This window comes from Phacochoerus africanus, chromosome 3 (genome assembly GCF_016906955.1).
Source record: "Phacochoerus africanus isolate WHEZ1 chromosome 3, ROS_Pafr_v1, whole genome shotgun sequence".
Taxonomy (NCBI): Eukaryota; Metazoa; Chordata; class Mammalia; order Artiodactyla; family Suidae; genus Phacochoerus; species Phacochoerus africanus.
The window spans coordinates 140160078-140183786 of NC_062546.1; the positions used below are offsets into that span (position 1 = coordinate 140160078).

General features: G+C 42.6%; 1 protein-coding gene across 1 annotated transcript in view; it reads right to left on the reverse strand.

Annotated features, from left to right (window-relative positions):
• The window catches only part of STK39 (serine/threonine kinase 39), a 306680-nt gene that overhangs the window by 227052 nt on the left and 55919 nt on the right, over nucleotides 1-23709 (reverse strand). The window contains exon 2 of the mRNA XM_047772806.1: nucleotides 12496-12608. Coding sequence (XP_047628762.1) covers nucleotides 12496-12608 — 113 coding nt within the window. The remainder of the gene's footprint in view (nucleotides 1-12495; nucleotides 12609-23709) is intronic.

The window sequence follows — 23709 nt, forward strand, 5'->3', positions numbered from 1 at the left end:
TGGGCTGTGGTGTAGGTCACCGACGTGCCTCGGATCCCACAGTGCTGTGGCTGCAGTGTAGGCCGGCAGCTACAGCTCTGATTTGACCCCTAGCCTGGGAACCTCCCTATGCCGCTGGTGGGGTCCTAAAAAAGGACAAAAAAAAGAAAAAAGAAAAAAACCTTTAAATATTTATGAGTGATTTTCCAATATTGCTATATGGCCCTTGTCCCACCTCCTTCAAAATCATTCCTCCTATTAATATTACTGAGAATAAGCAGGAACCATGACTTAACATGGAAGTGACCTGGGAGTAGCCTTTTAGGAAGAGCTGCAAAACAATGGTTTTGAAGTTTGGCTTTGCCACTGACCACAGCTGGAGTACCTGGGCAGGTCATCCAGTACCTCAGAGCCTCAGTATCCTTTTCTATAAAAGGGCAGTGCTGCTTATGTAGGACTGCTGGGAAACAAGAACAAGGAGCCCTACATATAACTCCTTTCAAAAGGCCTAACACATAAGGCAAATGTTAATGTTTCCCAAAGTCTCATCTCCTCTGTGTGTGAGCATATCCACACTGATGGCTAATCTCAACTGTTCCAAGTTCCTGACCAAAACCCTAAGGCACAGAGGCAGGCCATGGCAGCAGCGCCCACCTTCTCCTACAGAAACGACACAGAAGGAGCACTCTCCGCACCTGCTGGCTCAAGAAGTATCTTTTTTTTTTTTTTGTCTTTTCTAGGGCCGCTCCCGCAGCATATGGAGGTTCCCAGGCTAGGGGTCGAATTGGAGCTGTAGCCACCAGCCTACGCCAGAGCCACAGCAACACAGGATCCGAGCCACATCTGCGACCTACACCACAACTCATGGCAATACCGGATCCTTAACCCACTGAGCAAGGCCAGGAATCGAACCCGCCACCTCATGGTTCCTAGTTGGATTCGTTAACCACTGCCCCACGACGGGAACTTCAAGAAGTATCTTGCGACACAGGTCTGGGTCACTGGGCCATGAATTTTTCACTCGTGACAATTCCATACATTGTCCCCTCATGTGTTTTTCCTAATTATTTCACCCTCGGTTTAATTGATACCATCATTCCATTCCTGATTCTACATTGTCTCCTCCTGTGTTTATCCTAATTATTTCACCCTGTGTTTAATTGATACCACCTTGCCGTACTTCGTACTTCATGAGTTGTGACGCACTGCTTCAAGATAAGAAGTCTAAACATATACATGTGCAAAGGGCTCAGAGCAAAGAGAAGCAAAAAAGAGTCTGAAGATACAAGAATCAGGAAAAAGTTAGAGCCTAGTTTCTTTGTTCCAAAGACCACGAGATTCACAAAGTGCTAAAAGGAAAGAGACCGTGTTACTGAAAGGGAACAGTTTAAACAGATCCTGGATTCAAAATATTCAACTACACTTAACCAAATTAGCACATTTTCACAATTTAGCTAAATCCAAAATAATTCTTCTTTATCAGATATTGGTGGCAAAATATCCTGCCCAGACTTATTTAAGAAATCAAAGCCACCAAAGCTCCAATATCACATGCAGTTAAACTGAGGAGGTGCTATTTCTAACGTTTTCCTAAAGCAGCACTTCTCAACCTTGGCTGCACAATAAATTCGCCCAGGGAGCTTTACAAAGTACCAACGCCTGGATCCCAGCCCCAGAGAGGCTGATGGAATTTGGTTTAGAATATAGCCTGTGAATGAAAAGTTTTCAAAGTTCCCAGGTGATTCTAATGTGCAGCCAATGTGGAGAGGCACTGCTTTCATGCTAAGCACCAAGATGCATTAATTCTTTCAATGAAATGCTGAAACATCTACTTCCCAAGCACATTCTCACACTGCAACTTAGTCTAAAAATATATATATATAGTACAACAACCAAATACTTCTTTAAAATGTATGCAACACATACATTCAGCATATAAAAAATTCCTTAAATGATATGAGGGTAACCATGTTAACTGAAAACACTTCTCAGAAAGTCATTTTCCAGCGTGCACTTTAATAACACTGGCATCATTAAGATGGGTAGTCTCGGGAGCTCCTGTTCTGGTGCAGCAGAAAAAAAATCAACTAGTATCCATGAGGATGCGAGTTTGATCCCTGGCCTCACTCAGTGGATTAAGGATCCAGCATTGCCGTGAGCTGTGGTGTAGGTCGCAGACATGGCAGATCCTGCATTGCTGTGGCTGTGGTGCAGGCTGGCAGCTGCAGCTACAATTCAACTCCTAAGCTGGGAAACTTCCATATGCAGTGAGTGTTGCCCTAAAAAGCAAAAAAAAAAAAAGTTTGATAACCTCATCAGTATTCATAACCACCCAATACTATAAGTAGCCAAGTATTTTTTTTAAAAAGGAAAAATAAAAAACTAAATTTCAATGATTTCAAATCTCAGCCAGAAATGGAATAAAAAGATTGACAGTGCTCTTGCAAGAGCAATGTACTCTTTGGACTGTCATTTTCAACCATGAAAAGTGTTATTGTAGAGGGTTTTTTTAATTATAAAAAGTTATATGCCACGTATGCAGCAAACTCCTGCCTCTTTTAGAGTAAGAGTACCAACAGGAAAAAACATACTCGAGGAAGAGTTAAGTCAAATATTATGACCCATACTATTTACAAATCAATCAATGTCCCTCGCCAGCTAGTTTTGTAATTATTTTCATATGATCTGCTATGTTTATCCAAGTACAGTCCAACTGAAGGCAGGATTAGAAATGGGAAAAGTCTAAATATTCTGAAAACAATGACACACTTGTAAGCAATGAGGAAAAGGGAAACACAAATTTTGTGATGACCTTAATCTGTATTTGTGGAGAAGTATTTAAAACTAGAAAACAGTTGTAAAAGGTAAAGTATCAGGGGAGGTGAAGGTCTGGAAAATCCCTGCCCATCAGCAGAGATGTCACAATAGGAAAATCTCCTTCCAAGAGAACAGAATGGCCATCCCAGGGCCCATCTGCTTGGTTATGATGTCACAACGATGGGCAAAACTTGTCTCAGAAAAACCAATGAAGTTTGTTTGGAAATGATCCAATCATTGGAATAGTTATTTTCACCAAAAGAAAAAAGGAGAGGAAAGAAAGCGAAGAACACAAAGGAGTGATGTTGAAATCCCACAGGCAAACTCAATGGGGAAGAGCCATTTCCTTTCAGAGTTGGCTAAAAAGTGCTTCAGCAAATAGCAACAAGGACTCCTTATGGGTTCTCAAAGCGCTTAAGCTGGCCAACACCTGCTGTTTGATCATTTAATCGTCTATGATTGGGAGTACTGGAAAAAGTAAAGTTGAAGACCTCATTAAAAACAGAAAATGAACAAATCTTTCTTCTCCGCCAATTTATGCTGCTGGAAACCTCCAGGTTGACTTCAGCACGGCTGCTATATTTGGCTCCATCACCCAAGGATGAGAATGCGAGGTGAAATGTGTCTTCTTTGCAGCTTATCCTGTCCCTCATCTGGGTACAAGCTTCAGTCTGGGGTGCTGACATTGGTAGAAACCCCACCAAATATTCCCCAGCCTTCCTCCTGAGTGTTTCTGAGTCCTCTTTCAGAGGCAGTTTAATTCATTGTGGAAATAACCAAACCAAAGTAAGAAAGACAATAACACAGAAAAGAACAAAACCATCTGTCTCAACCCAAGCAACACAGACTTTTCCAGAAGTCTATGAGGATGGCAAAAATGAAATATTAAAAAAAGGAGAGAGAGAAATGTAACTGAAGTTGTATTCAATCTGGCAATGTTCCCCCTATTTCCTGCTACTCCAAAACTGAGTGTGTGCAGGGTCTCTTTGTTACCAAGCACATGCAAGTCTGGAAATCTGAGTATACTTGCCATGTTAACTCCTGCTTACTTTTTGAAAACAAAAATGAGATGCTTAGCATTTTAGCAAGGCGTTTCTAACAAATGCATAAGAATACTTTAAAGTAAATTCAATTAGTACATTTCATTATTATCTGAATCAGCTATGACACAACTTTTAAATTTAATGTTCCAGAAATAAAAACTGTTTTCTCCAACCAAATCATACATATTCCTAAGCTAATGTAACTTTAGAGCTATAAAAATGAGTTACTTTTGCACATATGATCCTCTCTAATTTCTTAAAAATGATATGTCTTCAAATTATCCCAAAATTTCCCATTTCTAATCCTGCCCTTAACTGGACTATACTTGAGTAAACACAACACCAAATCATACGAAAATAATTATAAAGCCAAGTGGCAAGGGACAGTATCAAATTTAATATTTGAGACTGACATACTCAAAACAGTGGTACATTCAGGAACGTGGCCTTGTATTTTAATGCTACACCCTTGATATAAAAGATTCCAGGAGTTCCCGTTGTGGCACAGTGGAAACGAATCCAATTAGGAACCATGAGGTTGCGGGTTCGATCCCTGGCCTTCCCTCAGTGGGTTAAGGATCTGGCATTGCCATGAGCTGTGGTGTAGGACGAAGATGCAGCTCAGATACCACGTTGCTGTGGCTGTGGTGCAGGCCAGCAGCTGTAGCTCTCATTAGACTCCTAGCCTGGGAACCTCCATATGCCATGGGGACAGCCCTAAAAAAAAAAAAAAAAGTTTCCATAAGAAACAGCCAATTGAAGTTTGTTACCATATATAGTGAGGAATTAGGTGGGATAGAAATAATTACTGATTAGAAAGTTCTTTAGTTCACAAAGAATGGAAAATATTTTCATTGATACAACAGGGAAAACACGCATGCTATACCTTCTAGATTTTTAAGCTGATGTCCTCAAATTGGTACAATCTTTTCCCTATAATAAATAAGATTTGCAAAGTATTAAACACAACTATAGAAATTAGGTTAAACAGCACACAGAAAAAGTTTTACTCAATTTAAAGGGAAAAAACCTCTGTTGACTAAAAGAACTGATCGGAGGACCCAAATACTATAACTTAATTTTCAAAGGATGAGAGAAGCTTGTGTCAGATAATAGGATAACCACTCTCTCAAATGACTCTCTCATTAAGCAAAGTAAATATCTAGAGCTTTATTCTCCAAAATAACCTACAAATCATAGCTAATTCATTCCTCTAAAGAGATGGAAGGGGGAAGGGAAACTGGGGAGGGGGAGGAGAAGTACGGAAGGAACCACAGGATCAAGAGAAACGAGAAATAATAAACTAACACTATAGCAGAAAGCAAATGAGACCAGGGCTTTGTTCTGAGCACTTGAGTTACTTACAAATACTGTCAGTGAAGCAAAGCAAAACATCTTCATAAACATGATACAGGAAGAGAAGGGCAAAATGCCAGAATTTTTCTAGTTCAAGACTGATAAATTTTTTCATTATGTACATAAGAGAAACAGATGGTACATCATGTACTCAATCTATAAATTTACAGTGAATTTTTGTTGTTACACCACAATACTGGAGTGACTTGACACTGTCCCGAATTACAAAACATAATTTGCTAGTAATCAGTGTTTCTACTTAAATGATTTTAAAAGGGGTTTTCAGAGTTCCCATCATGGCTCAGTGGTTAACAAATCCAACCAGGAACCATGAGGTTGTGGGTTCGATCCCTGGCCTCCCTCAGTGGGTTAAGGATCCGGCATTGCCATGAGCAGTGGTGTAGGTCGCAGACACAGCTAGGATCCTGAGTTGCTGTGGCTCTGGCATAGGCCGGCAGCTACAGCTCCGATTGGACTCCTAGCCTGGGAACCTCCACATGTTGAGGGTGCGGCCCTAAAAAAGAAAAAAGACAAACAAAAATTAAAAATTAATTAATTAAAATAAATAAATAAATAAAAGGGGTTTTCATTAAAATAATAAATTAAAAAAAATTTTAGGAGTTCCCGTCGTGGCGCAGTGGTTAACGAATCCGACTAGGAACCATGAGGTTGCGGGTTCGGTCCCTGCCCTTGCTCAGTGGGTTAACGATCTGGCATTGCCGTGAGCTGTGGTGTAGGTTGCAGACGCGGCTCGGATCCCGCGTTGCTGTGGCTCTGGCGTAGGCCAGAGGCTACAGCTCCAATTCAACCCCTAGCCTGGGAACCTCCATATGCCGCGGGAGCAGCCCAAGAAATAGCAACAACAACAACAACAAATTTTAATGGCCACACCTGCAGTACATGGAAGTTCCTGGGCCAGGGAATGAAACTGAGCCGAAGCTGCACCAACAGTTAGATCCGTTAACTAATTGCACTGGGCTGGGAATTGAACCCCCACCTCCACAGCAACCCAAGCTGCTGTAGTAAGATTCTTTTTTTTTTTTTTTTTGTCTTTTGTCTTTTTTGTTGTTGTTGTTATTGTTGCTATTTCTTGGGCCGCTCCTGCGGCATATGGAGGTTCCCAGGCTAGGGGTCTAATCCGAGCTGTAGCCACCGGCCTACGCCAGAGCCACAGCAACGCGGGATCTGAGCCGCGTCTGCAACCTACACCACAGCTCACGGCAATGCCAGATCGTTAACCCACTGAGCAAGGGCAGGGACCGAACCCGCAACCTCATGGTTCCTAGTCGGATTCGTTAACCACTGCACCATGACAGGAACTCCTGTAGTAAGATTCTTAACCCATTGCACCACAGCAGGAACTCCAAAACAATTTTTTTTTTTTTCTTTTTAGGGCCTCACCAGAGGCATATGGAAGTTTCCATGCTAGGGGTCAATTTAGAGCTACAGCTGCCAGCTTACACCACAGCAACATGGTATCCGAGCCCCATCTGTGATCTATACCCTAGCTCACAGCAAAGCCGGATTCCAACCTACTGATCCCCAGGGATCAAACCTGCATCCTCATGGGTAATAGTTGGATTCATTTCTGCTGCACCATGACAGGAAATCCCAAAAAGAATTAATTTTTAAATAGACAGAATTACAGAATTTTGGTGGTGAAAATAAATGTTTGCCTTTGAGTGTAATTCCTTACGGAAAACATGAGGAGACTGAGGACCGGAGGTGAAAGTGATTTGTTCAAAGTCCAGATTCAAGTGGAGAATGCAGGCCCTCTAACCCAGAAGGCAACCTTCCCTCTATCACAAGGTTCAGCATTCATCACACTTTGGTGTAGTCAGTTTTCAAAACTATTTTGCTCATTTTTTCTTTGCTTTTTTAAGAAATAAGCACTACGCCCAGCTCCAAGGTCGTGAGTTTTCCTACACCTAAAGCACTCCTGGCTCTAAGCATTAAACTGTAAATTGTGATGGCACTGATGTAGTGAAAGAATGAGAAAATGAAACTGAGTTTTCTGTGACTTGGTAGCAAAGACAAAATAATATATGAGAATCCCAGTGCAGAAGAAAAAACTGAGAAGGACGTGTTTAAAGTCTAAAAACCATAAAGTTGGAGTTCCTGTTGTGGCTCAGCGGTAGCGAACACGACTAGGATCTACGAGGATGCGGGTTCAATCTCTGGCCTTGCTCAGCAGGTTGAGGATCCAGCACTGCTGTGAGCTGTGGTGTAGTTCGCAGACGTGGCTTGGATCTGGCGTTGCTGTGGCTGTGGCATAGGCTAACAGCTACAGCTCCAATTCGAGCCCTAGCCTGGGAACTTCCATAGCCCTGGGTATGGCCCTAAAAAGACAAGACAAAAAAAAGGTAAAATAAAATAAAAACTATAAAGTCAAGTAAAAGGCCCATCAATTCTTGGGTAAAACTAAGAGTATGTCCTGAAGGCTGAAAAAAGTGGGATTTAGGATAATAAAAGGAAAGACTATGTCACGTTTATGGAATTCACTGTCACCTGGTGATACAGACTGAGAAAGATAACTTCTGAAAAAGCAGATTAATTCTTCACTCGTGTAATAAATTCTGAGGGAAGCCAAGTGTGCCCTCGAGTAGCATTCCTAACCTCTGAGGCTGACCACAAACCAGAGACCCAGGCTCTTTGATAAAACCTCAAAGCAATCTTCAGCAAGCCTACATGACAGTGGGTCAGACCCACTTAGCAAGCCTTAAATTCCTACTGGAGGGAGTTCCATTAGTGGCTCAGTGAAAACCAATCTGATTAGCATCCATGAGGATGCAGGTTTGATCTCTGGCCTCACTCAGTGGGTTAAGGATCCAGCGTTGCCATGAGCTGTGGTGTAGGTTGAAGACACGGCTTGGATCCCACGTTGCCGTGGCTGTGGTGTAGGCCAGTGGCTACAGCTCTGATTCAACCCCTAGCCTGGGACCCTCCATGTGCTGCAGGTATGGCCCTAAAAAGACCAAAAAAAAAAAAAAAAAATTCCTACTGGAAAGTAAGAAATTCCCCAATGGAGTACACATTAGCTCAACCTGCTAAACCCTTTCTAAACAAATACAGGGGAAAAGTGAAGAATGATACCCCTAAGTCAAAAATCTCATTAACTCAATACAAAAATGGAAAGACTCACTGACCAGTCCCTGGGTTCCACAAAAAACAGGAACCTTGTTTTCCCACCACCTAGCTCAGTGCCAAGTATCTAGTAGAGCTCTCATAACTGTAAGTTAACAAGTTCTGCTCTAAAACTATAAGTTATCTCCCTAGAGGGTGTTAAGCTAATAATAATTAATCATTTACACCCCTGTGGGATTAACCAATATGGGGTCAACAGCAAATGTGGGATTAACACATTTTAGAAATTATCAAAGTACCTAGGTTGGGATGGTTAAGAATATAGACCAGTAAAACCCCTTGGCTCCTAGAAAATTAACCACTAAGATCACCATTTCTAGGGAGATTAGGATGTAGATAAAGGCCAAAGTCTAAAACATATATGAAAATTTTTAAGAATGCACAGAAAAATACTTCAGATTGAAGAGATTAACTGCAATTCACAAGATTCCAAGGAAAACATTTATCCTAGAGTGTTCTAATCCAACAGCTATTAAAATGAAATGAATTATTAATGACCATATACTTTTATTCTCCCATGTATACACCCCAAACTCATCCTTTTGTCATGGCCTAAGCACAAATACAGAAACTCAAGTATTTACAAATAAATTTAAAAATGTGTATTGGATTTGGAACCAAATTCTCCTTAAAGACATTATAATATTCATTTCGATGGTACAAATTTTATTTAAATTACCAATTATTTAGCACTAGTGCTCTCACTGAACGTTTCTTTTCCTCCCTTCATTCTTGGGGAAGGTGACACTGTAGTAACCATTTTGCTTCAGAAATTGTGACCACTTGAATCTTCCTCAGCCAAACCTGGAACCAACTCCATGACCAAGGGAAAAATCCACTGATAGCCTCCACCACATAAAGAGGCAGAGTCCAGGGCCACTTGTCCAAAACTGTTCTGTGCCATCCCACCTGACCTCCATGTGTCCATGTGCAAATCTCTCCTTACTACAGAGTTGGGGGGAGGAGGGGGAACAGTTTCAACAGAGAAGGCAGCTGTTCCAGCCACCAGCAAACAGTATTAAAGAGCTGACAATTGTGACTTCCACAACGTAACACTGCCACAAGATAAGGATTCCAGTGGCCGTTGTTTCTTATAAGAACATTTCCAGTTAACCCATACAGCACAGTCTATGAAATGATGCAGCACACTGACCTGTATATAATACACACATTCACACACACACACACACACACACACAACAGAATTAAAGGATTATTAGGATACCGGATGTCCAAACACTGCCAAAATGGGAGCCCACAGAGATAATAAAAGTGCAAGCAGCAGCAGGATTAGAAATCGAAAGGATTACAACAGCTCTGCTCCACACAATCATGTGCCAATAGTGAGGCCACCAAAGCCGGTAACATTAGGCAGCCTATGCTGTAAATTCCATTTCTTCTTCTTTGCAAAGGTACATCCTAAAGACCCATGGCCATTCTCCCCATCTCTAGAAATACCAAGGCATCAAAACAAAGTTCAAAATTAAGGAGAGATCAAAAGCAAAAAAATAATATACCTTTTAAAATGAAAAACATATAGTTATGGAGTTCCTGTTATGGCTCAGTGGAAACAAATCCGACTAGGAACCATGAGGTTGTGGGTCCGATCCCTGGCCTTGCTCAGTGGGGTAAGGATCCAGCTGAGCTGTGGTGTAGGTCACAGACACAGCTCGGATCTGGCATTGCTGTGGCTCTGGTGTAGACCAGCAGCTGTAGCTCTGATTAGACCGCTAGCCTGGGAACTTTCATGTGCCACAGGTGCGGCCCTAGGAAAAAAAAAAACAAAACAGATAGTTATGCACATATACCATACTTCAGTTAATACACCTTGGGCATTGGAGTGGGAGGGGGGGAATGAAAGAAATAAATTAACTGCTAATAAGTAAATTTGTACATCTTAGGACCTCTGATTAATGGAGCCAAGCACAGAGCCATAACAGCACCAGTCCTTACATTGACAGCTCTGCCTAAATTACAGGTAACTCCAAATGACACTGTTATAGTTCCTGGTCCCAGGGCTATAGAGCAAGGGCCTGGAATGACAGTGTCTTGTTGCCTTGGCCAGGACCCTTACACAGCTATCATCACTGGTAGCTGACTGCTGAGAAAAAGCCAGCAGAGGGAAAACATGGAGCCTTTGGGCAACTGAGGGCCTGGTAGAAACCAACCACCACAGCATCAGCCCAGAAGGCTGGCTCCAAACTGTCAGACATGAGTACACACAAGCTTTACACATATTCTGTTTAAATATTCTGCTGTGAGACCTCCAAAGAGCACCACAATCAAATACAACTGTCATGGGCAAATTCAAGAGGGATATTTCCAAGTAGGGCATAACTATAAATACATACTCCAAGTTTTTTAAAAAATTAATGTGCACTTAGTATAGCCACTGAATGTGAGGCCTCCTAATGGGATCTTAGAGAACTCGCCATTCAAATCTCTTTTTAAAGAGTGCAGAGCTGTGACTTGACTAAAATTAAAAAAAAAAAAAAAAAAAAAAGAACATTAGTGGCAAAAGCAGGACACAGTTCTCCCTACAGTGTGTTTAATGCTTTTTTCACTCTGCAAAGTGACCTTGAAAACTGGTCAGATGACCAAGGCACAATTTTATTGGTCACCGTGACAGCAACAGAAGGATGCAGTAATAATTTCAGTAAGAGCAAAGCACAGCTGAAATTTTGAAGAGGGTAAAACCTTTAAATATACGCAAAAAAAAAAAAAAATTTTCTTTTGAAGTTAACATTAAATGGTGGAAGCCCTTCCTTTAACCTGTGTTTTAGTTGGCAATCTGTCACATCAATCCCAGCAAAAACCATGCCTTGTGTCGCCTAATTTAAAATGTAAAGGCAAACAGATCTGGAAAAATACAGCTTTATTCTAGCACTTAATTTATACTATAGTGTACTGTAATTATGCCTGAAATAAAAGCTATATTCTGAGTAAAGACAAAAAGCTCTTGTTAATGACATTCCATTCCCAATGTAGACTCTAACAAAAGGCTTCTTCATTTGGAGCCAACTGTCATTATACTTTGCAGCCTGTATGGAGCTATTGGACTAATATTTGTACTGGGATTAGTACTGGGATAACCAATTAGTTAACTCCTCCGCTGCAGTTTTCTCTTATCTTCCAATAAATGACCAAAAGGAAAAAAAGAAAGCTGGCGGGTGGAACGACAACTATATTTATGAGATTAAACTCTTAAACCCTTCACAGTTTGCCGGGCAACTAATAACCCTTTGCCAAGCTGTTCATTTAATAATGAGTCAGCTAAGCCAAAAGCAAATGTTCCTCCAACCACCAATGCTACACTAGTCATATCCACACTGACGAGCTCCAATTATTTATGTAACATTCTCCATTTAGAATGAGAAGTCCAAGTTGCCCTGTACAAAAAACAAACCCCTCTTGTTAGCCAGTATTTTGAATAACTGGAATTTACAGGAGATTTTGTAATCTATGAAAGCCAAAGTGACCAACAAATTATTGGGAGAATAATTCCTATTTGTGCCACAGTTCAAAACAGAGGGCCAGAAGCTCGCCATCTGGCTCTGCACTCAGTATCATGTGACCTTAGGTCATCTGAGATTGTTCTCTCATTTCATTAAACAGAGGGTTAACACTGAGACCATCCCCACCTGGGGATTAGGAGGACTGAGCAAAATTCTATTTGTCAAAGCAAAGTAAGCTGTATACTCTACAACACAATCCTGAGGAGGAAAAAGCCATGTGGGCTACTTTCCAAGAAACACGGGTGTCCAAACAGGAGAAAACACCAAGTTTTCTTTGCTCTCTCTCTCCTCCTTCTCCCACCCATCCCTATATACCCATGAGTTAAGAAAAGCAACCAGGGAGTTCCCGTCGTGGCTCAGTGGTTAACAAATCTGACTAAGAACCATGAGGTTGTGGGTTCGATCCCTGGCCTTGCTCAGTGGGTTAAGGATACGGTGTTGCTGTGAGCTGTGATGTGGGTCGCAGACGAAGATCGGATCTGGTGTTGCAGTGGCTCTGGCGTAGGCCATCGGCTACAGCTCCGATTAGACCCCTAGCCTGGGAACCTCCATATGCCGTGGGAGCAGCCCTAGAAAAGACAAAAAAAGAGAAAAAAAGAAAAAGAAAAGCAGCCAGCAATATCCCCTTCACTTTCACTTACTAATAGTTCATCCATGCTGGTCTGGCATTTTTCCAAATTGATCCGCTTTATTGCTACACGTTCTTGCCTGGGTTTGCATAGAGCAGCCTGAACCACAGCTGTAGCTCCACTGCCTGAAACAAAATAAAAACAACATCAGTTATCAAATGGTTACTGTTCATAACCCCCTTCATAAATTAATGTCTATTTTTTTTAAATTTTCTACTCAAAACATTACCGTTTGACATCTTTTTAAAGAGTTTCTTGAGTTTGAAAATAATCATCTGGAGGAGAAAAAGGAAAAACAGGGTCTTTCCAAAGGATGCAAAGACAGTAATCAGCATCCAGAGGCTTAACAACCCAGGAAGGTGACCCGCATCAAAAGAGCCCACTGCAGTAGAGCGTGTTCACTGCTGCCCAGAACAAAAGCTGAGAAAGTGACAGGTCTGGTGTCACAAAAATAAGGGACATGAGCATCTTAAGCACTACCTGCATGGAAGCCATCACTATCCTAAGGTGCTGATATTTTCTAATTTCAGTGCCTTTCAAATATCTCAAACCTTTCTCCCACTTCCGTCCAAACCAAACCACTCCAGCCTGAGCTACTTCAGGGCTTCCGCGAGATGCTATGACAACTTATCTGCTCTGAGCACTCTTTGAGCTTACTTCTCCTAAGCTTGCTCTACAATTAGAAAAGGAATCAACCAGAGTATTCTCATGTTGAAAGCAGGATACTTCGAGGATGCCAAGCAAAATGATGCAAATCTGTAATTACAAAAGCTCTCAGCATTCATATGCATCTCCCATTTCTAAGGTTTCATGATCATTAGCTAATGCACTCAAACTCCTAGGAGACGGAGTCATGTCATTATCCATATTTTATAAGAGCAAAATGTAGACGACGTGTAATGATTTGTGGCAGAGCACAAAGAGCTCCTAATCGGATTTATATCCCACAGGGGAAAAAAGACCTCCAGGTTAAGGCATCTCAATCCTGCAAATACCAAAAATCTTATTCTCATCACATAAATCCTCTACCTCTGCAAGACTGCCAAAGGAGAAACAGCCTGTACTCAAAACTGTGCAAAAGGCGACTGGATATGACCACTGACCGTGCTCCTTGAAGTTTTTCTTAAAAAAAAAAAAAAAAAGAAAACGGAGTTCCCACTGTGGCTCAGCAGTAATGAACGCATTCATGAGGATGAAGGTTCAATCCCTGGCTGTGCTCAGTGGGTTAAGGATCCAGCGTTGCCATGACCTGTGGTGTAGGTCACAGATGTGACTTGGATCCCGTGTGGCTATGGCATAGGCTGGTGCTTGCAGCTCAGGTTAGACCCCTTGCTTGGGAATTTCCATATGCTGCAGGTATGGCCCTAAAAAAGTAGAAAAAAAGGTTTTCTTCGGGTACTACTTCCCAAATGAATCATCACATGTCATTAAAGTGGGGTGGGGGGAAGGGAATATCTTTAGCAATAAGTAGGAGAGATCAGTATTAGCTTTCCTGAAAAAGTGTCAAGCCTTTCCTATCAAGGCTTGAAACTTCTTGTGCAAATCAAGGCTTTCCCATTCCCAGGAAGTACCCAAATGAGTAGCTTTAAGGCTGAAGTTCTGCCCTGTGGTCTCATCAGCAGCTCTGGCCCCCTGACCTAACAACCCAGCAGGTCGCCCTAATGCTCCAAAGACGCGTCTCCAACTTCAAAGCTTCAGTTCCAGGAAGCCCCACCTGTGTTCACTGGGGAAGAAAATCCACACATCCTGTCCACCCACCGTACAGTCAGCATCTTCCTCACATGAGTCTCCTTAGAAGCCTGTGCATTTTTATTACTAGCTTCATTTTATATGTAAGAGCACTAGGATTCGGAAAACTTGCCCACACAGCTAACGAGTACCTGAGCAGGGATCTGAATCAGGTCTGTGGGACCCTGAGGCCCGTGCTTTTTCCTGCTTCCCACAAGCCAGAGCACACGCCTCCCTTCCTTACTTGTTTTGCCTCTGCTAGGAAAAGATTTTCTTGTCTTCCACGGTTGTAGAGAAGACAAATAACCTAGAGGGAAGGTCCGAGTGAGCCTCACTCTAGACCCCAGTCAGAGGAGCCAAGTGCTACCAACAGAGGTTAAGGGGCTCCCTGCCCCCAAGCTCACTGCTTCTCCATCAGGTGTTACTCCACGTACCATTGGATCAACCTCACTGGCCCTGCAGATCACAGCATGTTGGGTTCAACCAGAATGCTCCAGATACCAGGGCCAAACACTACAAAGAGCCCTGCTGATGGCAGAGTATTTTCCAGTCAGGGTCTCCACAGAAAGAGACCCTCACTAAAGGGAGAAAGTGAGGCGTAGCTAGTTAGCACTGCGCCTGGTACCCAGCAGAGAAATCAACAAACGTCTTTAAAAGAGCTGCTGATGGGAAGCTCAGTCCTGCCTATTGTTAAACTCCCCCCACCCCCACCCTTCCATCCTCCAGCCACTCCCAGAACATTGTCAAATTGGGAAAACTAGAAAACAGGAAAGAAGAAAACAAATTCCCAGAAAGGATAAAACTAGTGTATGCAATACGGTGCTACCCACTGAGAGTCAAATAAGTCCTTGACTATAATAGCTGTCTCGGAGTCTCCTGATGGCCTAAAGGTTAAGGATCTGGTGTGATCACTGCTATAGCACAGGTTCAATCCCTGGCCAAGAAATTTCCAAATGCCATGGACACAGCCCAAAAAAAAGCCTTCTGGAGTTCTGTGATGCAGCAGGATTGGCAGCATCTCTGTGGTGTTGGAACACAGGTTAGAGCCCCAGCCTGGCATGGAGGGTTGGGGATTTGGCGTTGCTACAGTTGCAGTCAAAACTGCGGCCTGGATCTGATTCCTGGCCCAGAACTCCGTATACCGCAGGGTGGCCAAAAAAAGGGGGGGAAATAGCCTTCTAGCTTTCACACACAAATGCAAGAATATGGACGTAAATAAGAATTCTTCAACGGGTAAGGGATGTTGGGTTGGCTTTGCACAGCAAAGGAAACCACTGACAAAAATGAAAAGACAACCTACTGAATGGGAGAAAATATTTGCAAATGATATGACGGATAAGGGATTAATATCCAATAGAGATAAACAGCTCATACAACTCAACATCAAAAAAACAACTGATTAAAAAATAGGCAGGAAAACTGAATAGATATTTTTCCAAAGAGGAAATGCAGAGAGCCAACAGGCACATGAAAAAATGCTCAACATCGCTAATCACCAGGGTCATGCAAATCAAAACCGAAATGAGATAACACCTCACAGCTGTCAGAATGGCTATCCTCAAAAAGACCACAAATAACAAAATGTTGGAGAGGGTATGGAGAAAAGGGAACCCTTGTACACTGTTGGTGGGACTGTGACTGGGTGTAGCCACTGCAAAAAACGGTATGGAGATTTCTCAAAAAACTAAAAATAAGAGTTACCAATGACCCTGCAATTCCATTCCTGGGTATATATCCAAACAAACAAGCAAAAAAACAAACACAAATTGGAAAAGACACATGCACGCCAATGTTTACAGCAGTATTACTTACCACTGACAAGATATGGAAGCAACCTAAGTGTCCATTAACAGCTGCATGGATAATGAAGGTGTGTGTATACATGTGTATACATGTGTATACGTGAGTGTGTGTCTGTGTATGTGTGTGTACAAAATATTACTCAGCCATAAAGTAAAATGAAACTTTGCCATCTGCAGCAACATGGATAGACTTGAATGGCATTATGTTAAGTGAAATAAGTCAGGCAGAGAAAGACAAACACTGTATGATATTATTTATATGTGGAATCTAAAAAAATACAACTAGTAAATAAAACCAAAAAAGTAGACTCAGACACAGAGATGGAGCAGCTACCAGAGGGGAGGAGAGGAGCAATACAGGGGTGGAGGAGTGGGAGATACAAACTACTGGGTGTTAAGATGGGCTCGAGAATGTTATTGTACAACACAGGGAATATAGCCCATATTTCGTGATGGCTGTAAATGGAAAATAACACTTAAAATTGAATAAAATGTTTTCAATTTTAAAAATAAATACTAAAAAATTAAAATTTCAAAATTTCAAAAACATTAAAGGGGAAGGAGTGTTGCAGAAAAGCTTTTATTAGAGCTGTACAACTAGAGGATTGTTATTGCTTTATAACTACAGCTGACTAAAGGACAACTGGCAGCTTCTCATCTCTAGAAAGAATACATTTGACGCCTTATGACCTGAGATGAACGGACTTAGCCACTCACTGGACAATTTCAAACTGTCCACTTTGAATCCAAAGATTTCCTTCAATGGTCACAGATCAAGAACAACACTGGAGGTGCAGGAAGCCTTAAAGACCATCACTTTGTGGATGAGGACACAGAGGGAAGGGAAGAGAGCTCGCCCCAGAAACCAGGTCAGCCAGCACCTTGATCTGGACTTTCCAACCTCCAAAACTCTAAGAAATAAACTCCTGCTGTTTAAGGCACCCAATCTATGGTATTCTGTTATGGCAGCTCAAGCTAATACAAAAGGCTCTCCTTTATCTGTTCTAAAGACAGTCTCCCACAATCACCTATGCTAAATTGTGCCATACAAGATAGAAGTTCTCGAAAACTTCCTTTAATTCAAATAGCAGTAAGAGGCAAGATGCCTGTGATAGGCTTCTGTAATCCTCAAGTTTTAGGTTAGTAAAACCCTTGAGAAGATTAGACAAGGATTTCATCCAGCTGTGATAATAATCCCTTCTGTGACACTGGGTCTATTTCTACTTACACCTCTGTTTCCTTAACAGGCATAATAAAATCTACCTGCAAGGCTTAATTACATAACGTACTCCACATCCCTGGAAAACATTGACTCAATAAACCTTTGGCTCTGCCTGGAACTCATTTCTCCCTCTGTACCACGAAGGAGGTAGAGTCTATCTGTAGTTTATACTTTGGGAAGAGAGAGAGCCAAGTAGCTCCAGGTCAAAACTAAGTTTCATTCTGCTTACCAGAAAGATTCAGTTGGTTTAAAAGGGGGAAGAAGAGGGCTCAACTGGAAAACCAAAAGACTAAACAATCCCTAAGGTCTGATACAACACGAGGCATCTAAGAGTCTAAAATGTAAGGGAATGCCCAGGGAATTCAGGAACGGGTATGAATTAATATTCTTTAGCAAAACTGCTCACTGAAAATGTACTTTGATATCGAACGTAAGAAAATGGTTTTAAAAAGTCTTTGTCCATCCAGATTGTGTGAGTTCAATCCCAGCCTCGCTACACATGAACTGCTCATCCTTGGATAATGGTCTTAGTGTCTCCATGCCTCAGTTTCTTCCTTTGTGAGACGTCAGTAGTATCCCTGGGTTCACAGGGCAGCTGTGAGGATCAAATGAGTTAAGACATGGAAAGTCCTCGGAACTGTGAAAGTACTAATCAAAGCTTAGCTAATTATTACTCCTCAGGGAAATCCCTCCAGGTCAACTGGTGTCCTGCAAATGTGCCATTTTAATGCCACACAGTATTTCATGATGTTGATGCACCACAGTTTATTCATCCTTTCTTCTATTAATGAGTATGCTCTTTATGTCTTTATGTTCCCTCCCATTATGAACAATGCAGCAATAAACATCTGGTACTTTTAAAATAGAATATTAGTTGACAAGAACTTTTATGCTAAAGTTAGGACATGGCCAACTATGCAGTAACACCTTGCCCCAAATGTCAGGATTTTTAAAAGGACATCAAGAAAAAAGGCATTGCATTAGCCTGTGACATGAACAGTAGCCAGTGGAAGCGAGTTCTGTCACCACATCCTACTTAAATGAAGAGCACCGAGCCAAAACTCTAACAAGAGTTTGCCCATCTCTTAGCACATGACAGTACACCTTAATTAGGTTTAGCTGTCCTTTCTCAGTGACTAGAGTCCAGAGCTGTATTAGGCTTTCTTTTTAGAGGTGCTGGCTGCTGGTGTGTAGTGAACAAAACTGACTTTGGTGCAGTGGATGATTGCTTCCAATTCTCTCTTCACCCAACTTACTCCAGGTGCTCCATTGACATCATGTGTCCAACCTCATGGCCCTGGGGCCCATCAGGTCACATGACGGCCCGAAGCCGGTCAGGTGTGAATGGACGCAACCGAGAGTTCCACAGAGGCTGCCACCTGCCTCAGCCCGCTGTCACCACGTGAGATCACTGACCTAACAGGGCATGATTCTGATTCTTGCGGAAAGGACAAAAATCCAGAATTTTGTGTGAGATCTCCTAATATAAGGCTAGCAATCAATGTTTAAAAATGTAAGCACATGGTGTGTCACGTAAAAGCTCCTCACAGGCCGTATGTGCCTCCCCGAACGACTGCTCAGTCAGCTTCAAAGGTGTACCCTTCCTTATCTGAGGGTACAAATTTTAAATTACCTATTTGATTACACACAGGAAGAAGGTGTCATTCTTCTAGGTCAAAAATGGTCCCATTTCCTATGGCTCAACATAAATGCGAATGTACTCAGGACACAGGCCCAACCTGACTGACTGCATGTCTCCACATCACCATCTACTTCATTCCACTACTTCTCACAAAGGGAGAACCACTAAAGCTCTTTGGCCATTGGCTGCGTTCTACATGAAAGGAACATGGGCACAGTAGATGCTCAAGTCAAACATCAAGAACAGAAACAGTGAGGCAGGTGCTACGTGCAAGTTGCTGTATGGATTCTTTTACAAATCAGGTGCTACCACTGGCCCATCAGGATGCACCAGGCCAGGCACAGCAAGGCCACATTTCTCAAGGCAGCCACACACAGGTGACGCTCCACAAACAGGTGCCACACGTGTGACAGCCAAGCTGGCTGAGTTAGGTCCTTCTGCCTGAATCAAAAGAACCTATGAGTAGAGCCTTCCACTGAGCTTGCTGGAGCAGATCTACAGTTTACCATAAAAAATAACAATGACGAGGGTGAGGTGGAGAGATGGCCACTCAGTGAATATACTTACATTTCCCCACTGACCTGCATGAACTACCTTCCCTGGGAAAACCTGGCTTGTTAAAACCTTTAGAGGTCACAGACCTCACCAAGAAAAGCAAGGCTCATGCATAACTCGGCAAGAACTATCTGATAAAACCTCAGAGAAACAAAAAGTCACCCAGGGCTCTGATCGTAAGGGAGATAGAGGGAAACTGGTGTGTGGAATCAAATTGGAATGAATGTCATAAGCTCACCTTGGACCCCGAGCCATGTCTAAAGCGGTAAGTATTTTTTCAAATTTTAAAACACGACTCAATACTACACTTATTAAAGTCAGAAGGTGAACTGGATTATCTAACATAAATTCTAGGACGTCGTGGCTCAGTGGTTAACGAACCCAACTAGGAACCATGAGGTTGTGTGTTCGACCCCTGGCCTTGCTCAGTGGGTAAAGGATCTGGCCGTGAACCGTGGTGTAGGTCACAGACGCAGCTCGGCTCCCAAGTTGCTGTGGCTGTGGTGTAGGCCGGCAGCTGTAGCTCCCATTCAGCTCCTAGCCTGGGAACCTCCATATGCTGCGGGTGTGGCCCTAAAAGACAAAAAGACAAAAAAAAAAGAAAAAATGAAAAAAAATTCTAGGCACCTGGTTAAAGAGGAGTGGTAAGTTATGGGTTAAGGAGCTATTGAGTGTCAGACTCTAATTTCCATCTAATTCAATGTGATTAATACTGAGATTTATTCCTTGATATTTTTGGCTTTTTAAATGATACACAGTAAATAAAAGCATCACTCTATACATAAATACGATTACTTGCCAGTTTAAACTCTCACAGAGTTTCTGCTGTGGTGCAATAGGATCGGCAGTGTTTCTACAGTGCACCAGGACATGGGTTCGATCCCTGGCCTGGTACAGTGGGTCAAAGGATCTGGCACTGCTGCAGCTGTGGTGTGGGTCACAACTGCAGTTCAGATTCGATCCTTGGCCAGGAACTCCTTATGCCTCGGGGTGGCCAAAGAAGAAAAAAAAATTAACAAATACAGTTGTCTTCCCTTATTTGAGGTTTTGCTTTCCATGGTTTTAGTTACCAGAGGTCAACTGTGATTGGGAAATATTAAATAGGAAATTCCAGAAATAAACAATTTGCTGAGTTTTAAATTTTGCACCATTTTGAGCAGTGTGATGAAATCCTGCTCTGTCCCACCCTGGACATGAAATTCATCACCCTTTGTCCAGCGCATCCCTCCCCGAATAGCTGTCTAGGTGATCAGATAGACTGCTGAAGTAGTGCAGTGCTGGTGTCCAGGTAAAACCTTATTTTACTCCAAAGCACAAGAATTATGGTGAAAGTTCTCAACTTAATGAGGAAAGAAAAAAACGGTTCACAGAGATGGCTCAGATCTACAGTCAGAATGAAGCTTCCATCCATGAAACTGTAAAGGACAAAGAAATGTGTGCTAGTTCTGCTGTCTCACCTCAAATCATGAAAGTTACGGCCACAATGCATGGCATGTGCTTACTCAAAAATGGAAAAGGCATTATATTTGTAAGATATTTTGCAGTCAAATGCTCTACCACTAAGCTATACCCCCAAATTTGTAAGATATTTTGAGAGAGAAACCCATTCACATAACTTTTATTACAGTATATTGCTATAATTATTCTATGCTATTTTTAATCTCTTACAGTACCTAATTCCTAATTTAAACTTTTTCAAAGGTAGGTACGTACAGTAAAAAAATGTACATCTAGGGTTTGGTACTATCTTTCAGGTACCCACTGGGGGTCTTGAAGCCTATCCCCGTGGTGAAGATGGGTCTGCTGTAGTCTGAAATGATAACACTTTGAGGTTAGAGCCTTCAAAGCCGAAACTATATTCTAAGTAAGGTTTGAATTCTAATACTGACAGTGACCAACAATGAAACTTGAAGTGAAAGGTATATTCTCTCTGTTCGTGAATGAGATTTTTCTTTTTTTTTTTTTTCCTTTCTGTTTAGGGCTGCCCTTGGAAGTTCCCAAGTTAGAGGTCAAATTGGAGCGACAGCTGCTGGCCTATGCCACAGCCACAGCTTCGCCAGATCCAACCCACATTTGCAACCACAGCTTGAGGCAATGCCAGATCTTTAACCTACTGAGTGAGACCATGGACCAAACCTGCACCCTCAGGGATACTAGTTGGGGTCTTAACCTACTGAGCTACCACGGGAATTCAAAGCATTTGCTTTTTTAAGAAAAAGATCATCCTATTTTCATGGGGTCGGGGGCGGGGATGGGGGGGTAGACAACCCAGCCCCAGGGACTAGCAATGAATCACTGATGCTGCCTTCTCTAACCACCCCAGGCAGAGTTAGTTACTTCCTCTCTGCCCAAGGACTCGGTACCACCACATCATAGCACTCAAGATACTTACTGAGTGGCCTCTGAAGCCTTACTCTTACAACCAGAGCTTCCACTGAGGCCCCTGCCTGGAACACAGGAGACCCTCAACAAGTGTTCTCGAGGTGGATGAAACTCACATCAGCCTATCCCTAGGTTGACAAGGTAAACAAGAAACGGGTGGCTGTTCAACCCTGGGTCTATACACAGGAGTCTAGGCTGAGAGAGGCTATATAACCTGGAGGCCACGAAGACTCAGTGCATCTGTAAGAAGGCAGTTGTTGGTAGATGTGGCTGTTACCTTCAAAGTACAAGCCTAGCCAGGCCATCTGCCTGAAGGCATGTCTGATTTGCAGAACAGCTCTTCAACTCTTGAGTCACGTGCCACAAGAAGACTCAGACTGAAGAGCAATGTTCCACCAGAATGGGTTGGGACCTGCAATTTTTAAAAACTGAATCCCCTGGCCACTGCTCAGCATGTAGGAGTCATACAAAGTGAAACAGGCTAAAATAAAATAGGGCCTTCAGTGATTCCACTTGATGGCAAAGAGGTGATATAAAAACTCCTCTAGCAAGGCAGGGAGGTGACAGACAGGAGTCGATGACAGCCCTCCAAATCCATCTCAGGTGATACTGCGTCAGGCCCGGGACTGCAGGAAGGACAAATTCCTTCAAAGCAAAATGGACTTTTTATACTCAGTAAAGGTCATTTTGGAGTCCTTGCCCCCCTGCAGACTCAAAGCCCCATGATCTGGCAAGACTGAAAAACTTCCTGTCCTGCGCTTGAGGGGGTAGCAACTCCTCCCAGCAAAACCCACTCCTTTTACTGATTAAATCAACCAAATAGAAGCCAACATTCCACAGAGGAATGTCCACTGTGATTCACACAGATAAAGAGATACACCCACTGGCAAGGACCGAAAGACCTGAGTGTCTTGGTTCTAACAGGGTATCCTAACATGGTGTGGTGGTGGTCTCCAGCTCCTTACTGCTCCAGCCTTGAGCCCCTGGGAAATGGGGAGGGCTCTAAATACAAAGAGAAGAGCCAGTATCTACTTAGAGGTCAGTCCCACTTATCCATCTCAACCACAAGCACCCTGCCTTTGTATGAATAAGAAAAGGCATCCCTTTCACAGGATACTGACCTGGAGTACGAGGCCCACCAAGCAGACAGGGCACAATTAGGGGGGAAAGGAGCTTTCCCCCAGCTGACTGCACCAGAGCTTGCTGGGCTGAACAAGGGCTGGTTGTTCAGGCTCCAGGGTCAGTGTACAAACCTTGGGAGCCCTTGGTCGAAGCTTAGCATCCTATTTTTAAAAATAAGTAAAGATTATTTCTAAGCCCCAGGAACAACCACCTCAGACCCAAAAAAAGGAGCCTCCATGAAAGGGCCCTGAGTTTGGGCAGATTTTCTCAAAGCCCGTGAAACAAAGCACTATCTGAACTCATTTCAAACACCTAGGCTGTCTGTTTAAAAAGCAGAGTCCTTTTTTTTAAATGATGAACTGATTTTTTTTTTTTTTTGAGTATAATTGACTCTCCATGTTTCAGCTGTACAGCAATGTGATTCAGTTTTTTAGGATACATACATCTTTTTCAGATTCTTTTCCATTATAGGTTATTATGAGATATTGAATATTGTTCCCTGTGGTATACAGTAGGCCCTTGTTACCGATTTTCTATATAGCAGTGTGTTTCTGTTTAAAAAACAGATTCTTGGAGTTTCCGTCATGGCGAGCAGAAACAAACCCGACTAGGAATGATGAGGTTGCGGGATTGATCCTTGGCCTCGCTCAGTCGGTTAAGGATCCGGCGTTGCCGTGAGCTGTGGTGTAGGTCGCAGACGCAGTTCGGATCCCGAGTTGCTGTGGCTGTAGTGTAGGCTGACGGCTACAGCTCTGTTTAGACCCCTAGCCTGG